General features: G+C 41.3%; 1 protein-coding gene across 3 annotated transcripts in view; it reads left to right on the top strand.

The window, feature by feature from the left end:
* LOC132828425 (signal peptide, CUB and EGF-like domain-containing protein 3) overlaps positions 1–13,571 on the top strand; it is a 364,946-nt gene that overhangs the window by 338,803 nt on the left and 12,572 nt on the right. For all 3 annotated transcript variants that reach the window (XM_060845529.1, XM_060845528.1, XM_060845530.1), the window contains 2 exons: positions 2,551–2,712; positions 4,605–4,802. In XM_060845529.1, coding sequence (XP_060701512.1) covers positions 2,551–2,712; positions 4,605–4,802 — 360 coding nt within the window. The remainder of the gene's footprint in view (positions 1–2,550; positions 2,713–4,604; positions 4,803–13,571) is intronic.

Genomic DNA, 13,571 nt, shown 5'->3' with positions numbered 1-13,571 from the left:
AGTAAATGTGTGGCCACCAGACTCTCAGTGTCAGGATTCACACATGCTTTCCCTCTCCCATGTGGGATCATGTTCAAGTAACGACCGAAATTGGTGAGTGGCAAAAATAACCCCTTTTATTCGAGGAGGCAATAGAATCCCAAAATACAGTTCTTGCAAGAGCCCCTTTACACACAGTTCTTATATTTTTAAAATGCCATTACTATGGTGTTAACATTGATTTATCTATAGTATACAAAGGTTTGAAGCAGTTTTGCCCCAGGAGACAAGAGGTGGGTTAAAACGAGCTAAATGCTGGCTACTACTTCTGATGAGATTAAGAGTGTCTGTCTGGTCTGCTTGTATAATTAAGAGGTATTAGTTCTTTTGTCTTTAAATTATGATTTGGAGGTGCCAGTGTTTGACTGGGCTGGACAAATTTAAAAATCATACAACACTAGGTTATAGTCCAACAGGTTTATTTGGAAGCACTAGCTTTCGGAGCGCTGCTCTTTCCTCAGGTGGTGAAGAACCACCTGATGAAAAGGCAGTGCCTCGAAAGCTAGTGCTTTTCAAATAAACCTGTTGGACTATCACTATTGTTGTATGATTTTTAACTTTGTCTTTAAGTTAGTAAATGTTAGTAAAACTACTAGGCCTATATACTCTAAATAAGTTAGAAATTGTACCTGTACTTAATAAAAAAAAGGATATTAAACTTATTACTGCAGCTGGGTTATGAGATTTATTTACTATTTGCAATTATGAGTTTCATTCATTCATGCAATTTCATGGAAGTGCTGTTTTGTCAGTTCATTTCTTAAAGGGCTAATAGTCCAGTTAAAAGGTATTTAACAGTTACTTACTAACCTATTCAGGTTCAGAAGGTGGTTTGTAAGGGCTGATTAATATTATAATGTTTTATGGAGACTTGATGGGAATGGTATTGTACTGTAGGCTACACTTATTCAGAGGTAAACACTGCTTGTAGAAAGGGCTGATAAGGTGTGAAAACACAGTAATGGTTTTTAAAGGGTTGATTTAAATTTGGATAGTAAAATACAGTACAGAACCGAATGAATGAATGAAACCATGTTATATTAAATAACGGATTAGTAAAGGGTTATGAATGAATGAACAGGAACCTGATATTAATGAATATAGCGGGCTGGTGAGTGAATTAATAAAGATAACCTCTTACACAATATCTCATAACACTATATCTCACACACACCTGTGTCACACACATCCTCTGCCACTCACAAGTACACATATTGCCTCTGCCACTTGTACACAGATTCCCTTCTCCTCCCTCTCATTTACACATTTGTTTCCTCTCCCACTTGTGTGCACACTGTGTCCTTCATCCACTCATTTGCACACCTTCCTCAGATATTTTCTCTCGCTCACCTACTCTCATATTCCATCACATAGGATCCTGTAGGTTCAGAAGCTCATTCTGCCATCAACAGTCCTTTATATATAGTCCACATATAGTTTATAAATAACCATTTAATTGTACAGTTCAACCAAACTATAGTTTTGTGTTCTTTACTAAAATCACTGACAAGTTTTTCTTAGCTTCTGGATGGCTTGTACAATTTATAATCATGCTGTACTTGCTTTATTCATAGGAGTTTAGATAATATTTGGAAACCTCTCATGCTTATGGAGTACAGGTTCAATAAGTGAGCAATTGAGGTGAAAAAGATGAATACAAGAGTTTAACTACAGATAATGTGGTTGTTGCAGATTGACCATTGCCTTTACTCCAGAAATATACTTTGATTGAGAAAAGTAAATCTTTTCAAAGACAACACCAATTTACTTCAAAATACTACATCACGTAATCGATTAGATTCCCTACAGTGTGGAAACAGGCCCTTTGGCCCAACAAGTCCACACTGACCCTCTGAAGAGCAACCCACCCAGACCCCTTTCCCTACATTTACCCCTTCACCTAATACTACAGACAATTTAGCATGGCCAATTCACCTGACCTGCACAATTCACCTGACTGTGGGAGGAAACCAGAGCTTCCTGGAGGAAACCCACGCAGACACGGGGAAAATGTGCAAACTCCACACAGACAGTTGCCTGAGACGGGAATTGAACCCAGGTCTCTGGCACTGTGAGGCAGCAGTGCTAACCACTGTGCCACCATGCTGCCCATGAGTGACTGCTGTACTTGCACCTTTAATAATTGAATGTTCTGATGTAGCATTGAGTATTCTTAGTAAAACCAATGGCAAGAAGGTGAAATGGTACAATTTGGATTTTTCAACAACATTGCTTAAAATGAGTCAAACCCTTGTATTTTTTAAATAACATTTGTATTTGTGGGAACTATTAAAATAAATCATTTAATAAAGGCAAATACTCTAGATAAACAAATGTGAGATGTGGTTTGAATTAAACATTTTGCATTCTTATACATTCAATACCTTCTGACAGAAACAAAAGAAATTTTTTTAATCGAAGAGGAACTTCATTGTGCTTCTTCAGCTCATAATAATGAATATGTCATTTTCAGTCGCATTTTAATTCTGACATTGTTTCAAACTCTCACAGTTCAGTGCTCCCCAGGCCATTATTATAACACAACAGTTCACCGGTGCATACGATGTGCCTTAGGTACCTACCAACCAGAGTTTCGACAGAATTACTGCATCGCTTGTCCTGGCAACACCACTACAGACTTTGATGGCTCAACTACAGTCACGCAATGCAAAAGTAAGTATTTTGAGAACCACAGGAGAAAAAGCCCATCTGATAGCAATTTGGCAGGTTACTGTAATACATCTTGTAGATGGTATAGATTACCACCACAATGCAAGTGGGTTGAAGGAAGTGGGAATGCTTAAGGTGATGGATGGGGTGCTAATCATTATAATCAGGACTAATTGAGCTTGCACCTCCTTTAGCAATCATGTAGGAGTTATAAAGCAAGCTATGACCTCAGAAAACCTTCATTGTGTCTTCTAATTTGAATGTCTCTTTCACTTTAATACAGTAATATTTTAGTGGATTGAAATCTATGCAAAATATATTCATTAACAAAGCTTAGAACTAGAACCACTGAAGTGCTGATCACTCATGCAAGATTAGTCTTTCTGAGTTGGAACTAAAATGTATTGAAATTATTTTGGATCCGAGTTTGCTCAGTCATTCACTCCCTTTGATGAATACAGGGCATAGATATTTGAGTGAATCTATGATCATAGAATCATCAAAACCCCATGGTGTGGAAGCAGTCCAAGTCAATGTTAAAATGGTGGCTTTTTAATTAGTTGGAAAATTGAGCCTAATATTGGCTTTAAGCCAATAAAAACAATAAGTTGCTTCTGTCTCTAAATTGTGGGAGATAGGTGTAAGAAAAAGATGCAATAGGTTTTCAAAGTAATTTTTGAAATTGGCTAAGACCTAGAATATATTATTAGTCAAAATTTGAGAGTAATTAAAATTATTTTAATTTTATTTAAGTTTATTAGAGCTAATGTTACATAATAAACCATAAGGACACAATGACCTAATGGTATTATTGTTAGTCGGTTAATCCAGAGTCTCAGGTTCAAATCCTGTCAGTGCAGGGGGAGGAATTAGAATTCGATGAAAATCTGGAATTAAGAGATTAATAATGATCTTGACACCGCTGTTGATTGTTGGTTCACTAATACATTTTAAGAAAGGTAACTGCCATCTTTACCTGGTTTGGCCAACATGTGATTCCAAACCCAAAGCATTGTGTTTTATTCTTACCTGTCCTCTGTGCAGTTAAGGGTGGGGAAAAGTAGCAGATTGGTCTGACGTGTTAATTGAATGAATAAAAACATGAAATAAATGCCCTTGCAGTGACTCGACTACTTAAGATAATGAGTAGCCAAGTCTCACACACATATAAAATGACACATTAGATTACTTACAGTGTAAAAACAGGCCCTTCAGCCCAACAAGTCCACACTGACCTGCAACCCACCCAGACCCATTCCCCTACATTTACCCCTTCATCTAACACTACAGGCAGTTTAGCATGGCCAATTTACCTAACCTGCACATTTTTGGACTGTGGGAGGAAACGTGCAAACTCCACACAGTCAGTTGCCTGAGGCGGGAATATAACGCAGGTCTCTGGCATTGTGAGGCAGCAGTGCTAACCACTGTGCCACCATGCCACCCGATCTTGGCACCATGCCTGATCTTTAAATCTATTGCTGAGTTAGCTGACCTTCTGTAAATGCTATGTGTACATTTGGTGAAGCACTCCCAAGTTAGAGGCTTGAAAATCAATTCTAGTATGATTTATGGTCTGGGTTGAGTTCGTTAATCTGAACTATAATTTGTTTTAGCATCCCATGCTAATAAGTGTCTATCAGATAGATTTATGGTAACTGATCACAAAGAGATTGGTGATAAACAAAATAGAGGAAACAAAAATTGAATTTTGTTGTTGTTATTTTAGTATTTGTTTCAGTATCAGTGTGAAATGTAAAATGCTAAGAAAAGCTGAATCAAGGAGTTTGAGATTTTCACTGGGCAGGTGAACAAAAGTTCAGTTGATATGCATGCTCTGTGAGTCTAATCTATCTTCAGCCCAATTATACTTCTTATGTGTCTCCTTCCTGCAGATCGTCAATGTGGCGGGGAACTTGGAGAATACACAGGATACATTGAATCCCCAAACTACCCTGGGAATTACCCAGCGAATGTGGAGTGCACTTGGAACATTAACCCTCCTCCAAAACGGAAAATCCTGATAGTCGTTCCTGAAATCTTCTTACCCATTGAGGATGATTGTGGAGATGTTTTGGTCATGAGGAAAAACTGTAAGTTTCTCAATTGCTTTATTCTGGATACCTCCCTTACTGCCAACCACAACTCTCCTCCACCGTTTCCTTCAAACCGCAATTGAAAGAGGAGTTTTTACTCTAGTCCTCTAAACCCTTCCAAATGCTCCCCCCCGCCCCCTTTTCTTTTATTTATTCTTTCACAGGACATGGTTGCCTATTCCTAATTGTCCTAATTGTGGTGAACTGTCTTCTTGAGCTGCTGCAATCCATGTGTTGTAAGTATATCCATCGTGCTGTTACACAGGGAGTTTCATGATTTTGACCCAGAGACCGTGAAGGAATGGGTACACCACCATCTGCAGATTCCCATCCTGACTTAGAACTACATGGCCATTCCTTCGATGTAACTGGGTCAAACAACCACCAGAGAGAGACAGAAATTGGAACCGAGCTCAGAGCAGCGGATATCTTCAGGACACCCGGGGAAGGGAGAGAGAGAGAGAGAAAACCAGACATGGATCGGTGAGGGAGATCTTAGAGGACACCAGGGAGAGAAAGAGAATGTGGAGTAAAGATCACAGTTTGCAAGATTTCATTAAAGGAGTCTTAGTGAGTTGCTGTAAAGCATTTTATAGCTAATACACATTAATGCCACATTGCATCAGTGAAGGAGGGAGTGAATGTTAAATTTGATGAGAAGCCAATCAAGGGATTGCTTCTTTCTAGAGGTTTTGAGCTTTCTGAGTATTGTTGAAGCTGCACTCATCCAGGCAAGTGGGGGCTATTTGAGCACAATCTGACTTTGCCTTACAGCTGGTGCACAAACTTTCTCGAATCAAGGGGTGAATTATTCACATCATGATTCCCAGCTCCAACCTGCTCTTGTAGTCACAGTATTTATCTGGCTGGTCTAGTTAAGTTTCTGGTCAATGGTGAACTCAGAATGTTGATAGTGGGGGATTCAGTGATGGTAATGTCATGGAATATCAAGGAGCAATGGTTAGATTCTCTCTTGTTGGAAATGGTCATTGCCTGGCATTGTGTGGCATAAATGTTGCTTGCCATTTATCAGCCCACGCTTGAGTGTTATCCAGGACTTGTTGCAGTGTACATAGAAAGCTTCAGTGTCTGAAGAGTGTGAATGGTGCAGAATACTGCAGTCATATGTAAGGATGTGAACCTACTAGAGAGAGTGCAAAAGCAACTTACAAGAATGTTTCCAGGGATGAGAAATTTCAGATATGAGGATAGATTGAAGAAGTTGGGACTGTTGTCCTTGGAAGAAAGAAAACTAAGTAGGCCATTCTGCCTTTTGAGCCTGCTGTACCATTCAATATGATCATGGCTGATCCTCTATCCCAAACCCATATTCCTGGCTTTCTCCCCATATGTCTTGATGCTTTAATATCTAAAAATGTATTTTTCTCTATATTGAATACATTCAGTGACTTGTCTTCCACAGGCTTCTGTGGTGAATTCCACAGGTTCACTACCTGTCAAGAAAGTTTTCCTCATCTCACTCCTAAATAGGCTATCCCATATCCTGAGCCTGTGATCTCAGCAAGACTCCCCAATCAGGGAAAATATCCTCCTTGTATGTAGACTGTCCAGCCCTGTCAGAAATGTATACATTTCTATCAGATGCCCTCTCATCCTTCTAAATTCTGGTGTAAACAGGTCCAGTTGAACCAATCTTCCTTCATAGGGCAATCCTGCTATTCCTAGTATCAAAATATGAACTCTCCACTGCCCTACCTCTATAGCAAGTATATCCTTTCCTGCACAGGGAGACCAAAACTGCATGCAATACCTAAGGTATGGTTTCGCCAAAGCTCTCTATAACTGCAGTATGATATCCCTATTTCTGAGCTCTGGCAATGAAGGCAAATATTGCAATCCTAATTGCTTGCTGTACCTGCCTGTCTATTTTAATTGACTGGTATATAAGAACACCAGAGATCCCTTTGTACATCCACGTTTCCCAATATATCACCATTCTGTTTTTATTAAGATGAAAGTGCATAACTTTATATTTAGCCACATTGTACTGCATCTCTTGTGTTTGCCCACTTATTCAACTTGTCCAAATGACCTTGAAATCTTCTTGCTTCCTCACCACAACTCACTCCCCCATCCAGCTTTTTGTCATCAGCAAACTTGGGAATGTTGCATTTGGTCCCCTCATCCAGGTCACTTATAATAATCATTCACTGTAGCCGAAGCACTGATTATTGTAGTAGCTGCCTGCCAATCAGAAAAGATCTCTTTCCTCCGACCCTCTGTTTCTTGTTTGTCAACCAATTTTCAAGCTATGCTAATATATTACTCCCAACCATATGTGCTTTAATTTTGCCCCCAGCTTCATTTGACAGCATTCCGCCAACCCAAATACATTACATGCACTGGTTCTACCTCATCTATTCTACTGGTTACATTCTCAAAAAACTCCAATAGATTTGTTACACATAAGGCTTTAGTAGTGACCCTGGTACAGTAGGTATCACTGGAGTCGGGGAGGGTCCCAGAGGACTGGAAAATCACCAGTGTAACCATTGTTTAGACTAAGGCAAAGGATGGGAAATTATAGACCGATAAGCCTGACAATATCATTGGTAAGATTTTGGAATCCATTGTGAAAGGTGAGATTTCTGAATACTTGGAAGTACATGGTAAAACAGGACAAAGTCAGCATGGTTTCATCAAGGGAGGTCATGCTTGACAAATCTGTTAGAATTCTTTGAGGAGATAATGAGGAGGTTAGACCAAGGAGAGCCAATGGATGTCATCTATCTGGATTCCAGAAGGCCTTTGACAAGGTGCCACACAGGAGGCTGCTAAGTAAGATAAGGGCCCAGGGTGTTGGAGGCAGGGTGCTAGCATGGATAGATGATTGGCTGTTTGGCAGAAGGCACAAAGTGGGGATGAAAGGGTCCGTCTCAGGATGGAAGCCAGTGACTAGTGGTGTTCCATAAGGGTAAGTGTTGGATCCACAACTTTTCACTTTATATGTTAATAATCTGGATGAAGGAATCGAGGACATTCTGGCTAAATTTGAAGATGATACAAAGATAGGTGGAGGTGCAGGTGGTACTGAGGAGGCAGGGAGGCTGCAGAACGATTTAGACAGGTCAGAAGAGTGGGCAAACAAGTGCCTGATGAAAACAACATGAGAAAGTATGAGGTCATGCATTTTGGTAGGAAGAATCTATTCCTGAGATGCTGCCTGGCCTGCTGTGCTTTGACCAGCAACACATTTGCAGCTGTGATCTCCAGCATCTGCAGACCTCATTTTTTACTAGAATAGATGCATGGACTATTTTCTAAATGGGGAGAAAGTTCAAAAGATTGAAATGCAAAAATACTTGGGAGTCCTGGTCAAGGATTCTCTTAAGGTAAACTTACAGATTGAATCAGTAATTAGGAAGGCAAATACAATGCTGTCATTCATCTCAAAAGGACTAGAATGTAAAAGCAGGGATGTACTCCTGAGGCCTGAGAAGGCTCTGGTTGGACAACTTAGAATCATAGAGAAGTACAGCACAGAAACAGCCTTCAGTCCAACTCATCCATGCTGACCAAATTTCCTAACCTAATCCAGTCCCATTTGCCAGCACTTGGCCCATATCCCACTAAACCCTTCCTACTCACATACTCATCCAGATGCCTTTTAAATGCTACAATTGTACCAGCCTCCACCACTTCCTCTGGCAGTTCATTCCATACACACACCACCCTCTGTGTTAAAAAATTTCCCCTTAGGTCTCTTTTATATCTTTCCCCTCTCACCCTAAACTTATGCCCTCTAGTTCTGCACTCTTCCACCCCAGGGGAAAGACTTTGTCTATTTATCTTATCCAGGCCCCTCATGATTTTATAAACCTCTATTAGGTCACCCCTCACCCTCCAATGCTCAGGGAAAACAGCCCCAGCCTATCTCTGTAGCACAGTCCTACAACCCTGGCAACTTCTTTGTAAAGCTTTTCGAACCATATCAAGTTTCACAACATCCTTCCGAGAGGAAGGAGACCAGAATTGCATGCAATATTCCGAAAGTGGCCTAACCAATGTCCCGTACAGTAGGAACATGACCTCCCAACTCCTATACTCTGACCAAGAAAGGAAAGCATACCAAATGCCTTCTTCACTATCCTATCTACCTGTGACTCCACTTCCAAGGAACTATAAACCTGCACTCCAAGGTTTCTTTGATCAGGAACACTCCCTAGAACCTTACCACTAAGTGTATAAGTCCTGCACTGATTTGCTTTTCCAAAATGCAACACCTCACATTTATCTAAATTAAACTCCATCTGCCACTCCTCAGCCCATTGGTCCATTGATTAAGATCCCGTTGTAATCTGAGGTAACCTTCTTTGTGTCCTCTACATCTCCAATTTTGGTGTCATCTGCAAACTTACTAACCATAACTCCAATACTCACATCCAAATCATTTGTGTAAATGATGAGAAGTATTGAATCTAGCACTGATCCGTGTGCACTCCACTGGCCTCCAGTCTGAAAAGCAACCCTCCACCATCACTCGCTGTCTTCTATCTATGAACCAGTTCTGTATCCAAATGGCTAGTTCTTCCTGTATTCCATGAGCTCTAACCTTGCTAACTAGTCTCCCATGGGGAACCTTGTCAATCACCTTACTGAAGTCAATATTGATCACGCCTACTGCTCTGCCCTCATCAATCCTCTTTGTTACTTCTTCAAAAAACTCAATCAAGTTCATGAGACATGATTTCCCATGCACAAAGCCATGCTGACTATCCGTAATCCATCCTTGCCTTTCCAAATATGTGTAAATTCTGTCCCTCAGGATTCCCTCTAACGATGTCAGGGCTCACCGGTCGGATCCCAGGCTTTTCCTTACCACCTTTCTTAAATAGTGGTACCATGTTAGCCAACTTCCAGTCTTCTGGCACCTCAACTGTGACTACTGATGATACAAATATCTCAGCAAGGGGCCAGCAATCACTTTCCTAGCTTCCCACAGAATGTTAGGGTATACCTGATCAGGTCCTGGGGATTTATCCACTTTTAGGCATTTAAAGACATCCAGCATTACCTCCTCTGTAATATGGACATTTTATCAAGATATCACCATCTACTCCATCACAGTCTATATCTTACATGTCCTTCTCCACAGTAAACGCTATGCACAATACTTGTTTAATGTCTCCTGCATCTCCACACATAGGCTGTCCTGCTGATCTTTGAGGGGCCCTATTCTATCCCTAGTTATCCTCTTATCCTTAGTGTATTTATAAAAATTCTTTGGATTCTCCTTAACCCTATTTGCCAAAGCTATCTCATGTCCCCTTTTTGCCCTCCTGATTTCCTTCTTAAGTATACTCTTACTGCCTTTATACTCTTCTAAGGATTCTCGCGATCTCTCCTGTCTATTCCTGACATGTGCTTCCTTCTTCTTCTGAACCAAAATGCCAATTTCTCTAGTCATCCAGCATTCCCTATACCTACCAGCCTTTCGTTTCACCCTAACAGGAGTATACTTTCTCTGGACTCTCGTTACCTCATTTCTGAAGGCTTCCCATTTTCCAGCCATCCCTTTACCTGCGAACATCCGCCACCAATCAGCTTTTGCAAGTTTTTGCCCAATTCTGTCAAAATTAGCCTTTCTCTGACTTAGAACTTCAAATTTTAGATCCGGTCTATCTTTTCTATCACTATTTTAAAACTAATAGAATTATGGTCGCTGGCCCCAAAGTGCTACCTCAGTCACCTGCCCTGCCTTATTTCTGAAGAGTCGGTCAGGTTTTGCACCTTCTGTAGTAGGCACATCCACATACTGAATCAGAAAATGTTCTTCTCCATCTAAACCAAACACTACGGCAGTCCCAGTCTATGTTTGGAAAGTTAAAATCTACCATAACCACCCTATGATTCTTACAGATAACTGAGATCTCCTTACAAGTTTGTTTCTCAATTTCCCACTGACTTTTAAGGGGTCTATAATACAATCTCAATAAGGTGATAATCCCTTTCTTATTTCTCAGTTCCACTGGATGTGTTCTCAGGAATATCCTCCCCAAGTACAGCAGTAATGCTATCCCTTACCAAAAACGCCATTCCCCCTCCTCTCTTGCCCCTCCTTTCTGTCCTTCCCATAACATTTGTATCCTGCCACATTAAGCTGCCAGTCTTGTCCATCCCTGAGCCATGTTTCTGTAACTGCTGTGATATTCCAGTGCCACATTCCTAACCATATCCTGAGTTCATACCCAGCTCCTGCCTTTCATGTTAGGCCCCTTCCATTGAAGTAAATGCAATTTCCTTTATCAATCCTACCTTGTTCTCTGCTTTGTCCCTTCCTGCCCCGACTGTTTGACTCGCTTCTTTTCCCAACTCTACCAGTCTCAGATTTATCTCTTTCCTCACTATTTCACTGGGTCCCATCCACTCCTTGTTTAAATCCTCCCGAGCAGCTCTAGCAAATCTCCCCGCCAGATGGGCGGCACGGTAGCACAGCGGTTAGCACTGTTGCCTCACAGCGCCAGAGACCCGGGTTCAATTGCCGCCTCAGGCAACTGTCTGTGTGGAGTTTGCACATTCTCCCCCTGTCTGCGTGGGTTTCCTCTAGGTGCTCTGGTTTCCTCCCACAGTCCAAAAATGTGCAGGTTAGGTGAATTGGCCGTGCTCGTAGTGTGAGGTGAAGGGGTAAATGTAGGGGAATGGGTCTGGGTGGGTTGCTCTTCGGAGAGTAGGTATGGACTTGTTGGGCCAAAGGGCCTGTTTCCACACTGTAAATAATCTAATCTAATCTATATTAGTCCCCTTCTAATTCAGGTGCAATCCATCCTGCTTATACAGGTCACTTCTACTCCAGAAGAGATTCCAATGATCCAAAAATGAGAACCTTTCTCCCATGCGCCAGCTCCTCAGCCACGCATTCATCTGCTCTATCCTCCTATCCCTCCCCTGACTAGCTCGTAGCACTGGCAGTAATCCAGATAGTACTACCCTGCCAGACCTCTTTTTTTTAAATTCCTGCCTAACTTTCTATATTCTCCCTTCTGAATATCATCCTTTTCTCTTCCTGTGTGGTTGGTTCCAATGTATACAATGACCTCCTGCTGGTCTCTCTCCCCTTTGAGAATATTCTGCACCCTCTCAGAGACATTCTTGATCCTGGCACCAGGGAGGCAACACACCATTCTGATATTTTGCTGCTGGCTGCAGAAATGCCTCTAGAGAGTCCCCAATCAAATTGATCACTTGGAACCTGACATACCCCTCATTACATTTTCCAAGACAGCATACTTGTTTGAAATGGGAATAACACTGCCTACCTGCCTACCTTACCTGGAGTTAACCCATCTATCTGACTGTACCTGCAGCTTTTCTCCCTTCCTACAACTGCAATCCATCAGACCCCCTAGCTCTTGTAAATTCCTCATTGCTTCTAACTGTCATTCCAATCAATCCATTTGATCTGATAGGATTCACAACCAAAGACACTGCCTATAGACATAATCCTCAGTAACATGTAAACTCCCTAAACTCCCACATCCAACAAGGAGAGCATATCACTCTACTAAATGGCGTCTTTGTTCCTTCACATCTACAGACCCAAAAATAGCACCGTCATTATGCTCTTTTAAAAAAAACTGTGCTCCAGGCTAACAGTACTTTCTGTTTATATTTTAAAAATTTAATCAAGAGACAGATCTTAATAAAACATATAATCAAGGAAGAGCCCACTCTATTCACTACTGTAGACTTAGAGCAAGGTTACACGGTAAAAACTATGCACTTATCTGTTCCTGTGCTGTGAACTCTCCCACACAGGTTCCTCCAAGATCAGTTGTGAATTTCACTGTGTGTTAATTTTTCCTCAACACATTCCAACGTCCAGAGATACATGAATTTAAACACCAAAGGCAGTAACTGTGCGGATTCACTGCTGTGTCAGTTAACAGTGTAGGTTTCTTCTCTCTCTCTCCCTTACTCACCTTGTGCTCGCTGTCTTTGTCTGTCTTTCTCCCTTTTAAAACTGCCATTGTTTTGCCTTTTTTTCTCCAAAGTTCCAAAACAATGCAGCAGCATATAAAACACTAATTCCTGCTCCTGGAATTCGAGGAAATCACCTCCAAAACCTAAAATACCTCAAAAAAGAAGCAGCTCTTACAGCCATAATCTTTTTCCCATCCTCCATCTTGGATTACCCAAAATCCCAGTTAGGGTATTGTGAGCAGTTTTGGGCCCCATATCTTAGGAAGGATGTACTGGCCCTGGAGCGGGCCCAGAGAAGGTTCATGAGAATGATCCCAGGAATGAAATGCTTGACATATGAGGAACGTTTGAGGATTTTGGGACTATACTCGATGGAATTTAGAAGGATAAGGGGGATCTGATTGAAACTTACAGAATACTGGATGTCCTGGACAGAGTGGCTGTTGAAAAGATGTTCCTTTGGCAGGAGAGATGAGGACCCGATGGTACAGCCTAAGAGTAAAGAACAAAGATAAGGAGAAACTTCATGAGCCAGAGAGTGCTGAATCTGTGGAATGCATTGCCACAGAAGGCTGTGGAGGCCAGGTCATTGAGTATATTTAAAACAGAGATAGATAAGTTTTTGATTGCCAAGGGAATCAAAAGTTATGGAGAGAGAGTGGGAAAATGGGGTTGTAAAACCTATTAGCCATGACTGAAAGGCAGAGCAGGCTCGTTGGGTAAATGGCCTAATTTCTGCTCCTATGCCTTATGGTCCTATGGTCTTAACGATTTACCTTTCATAAAGCCACGCTAGCTTTGGCCAATCTCATTAAAGCTCTCCAA

Source organism: Hemiscyllium ocellatum, chromosome 26 (assembly GCF_020745735.1).
Source record: "Hemiscyllium ocellatum isolate sHemOce1 chromosome 26, sHemOce1.pat.X.cur, whole genome shotgun sequence".
NCBI classification, from domain to species: domain Eukaryota; kingdom Metazoa; phylum Chordata; class Chondrichthyes; order Orectolobiformes; family Hemiscylliidae; genus Hemiscyllium; species Hemiscyllium ocellatum.
The sequence above is the reverse complement of the archived record's forward strand: the minus strand, read 5'-3'. Positions and strand labels throughout refer to the sequence as shown.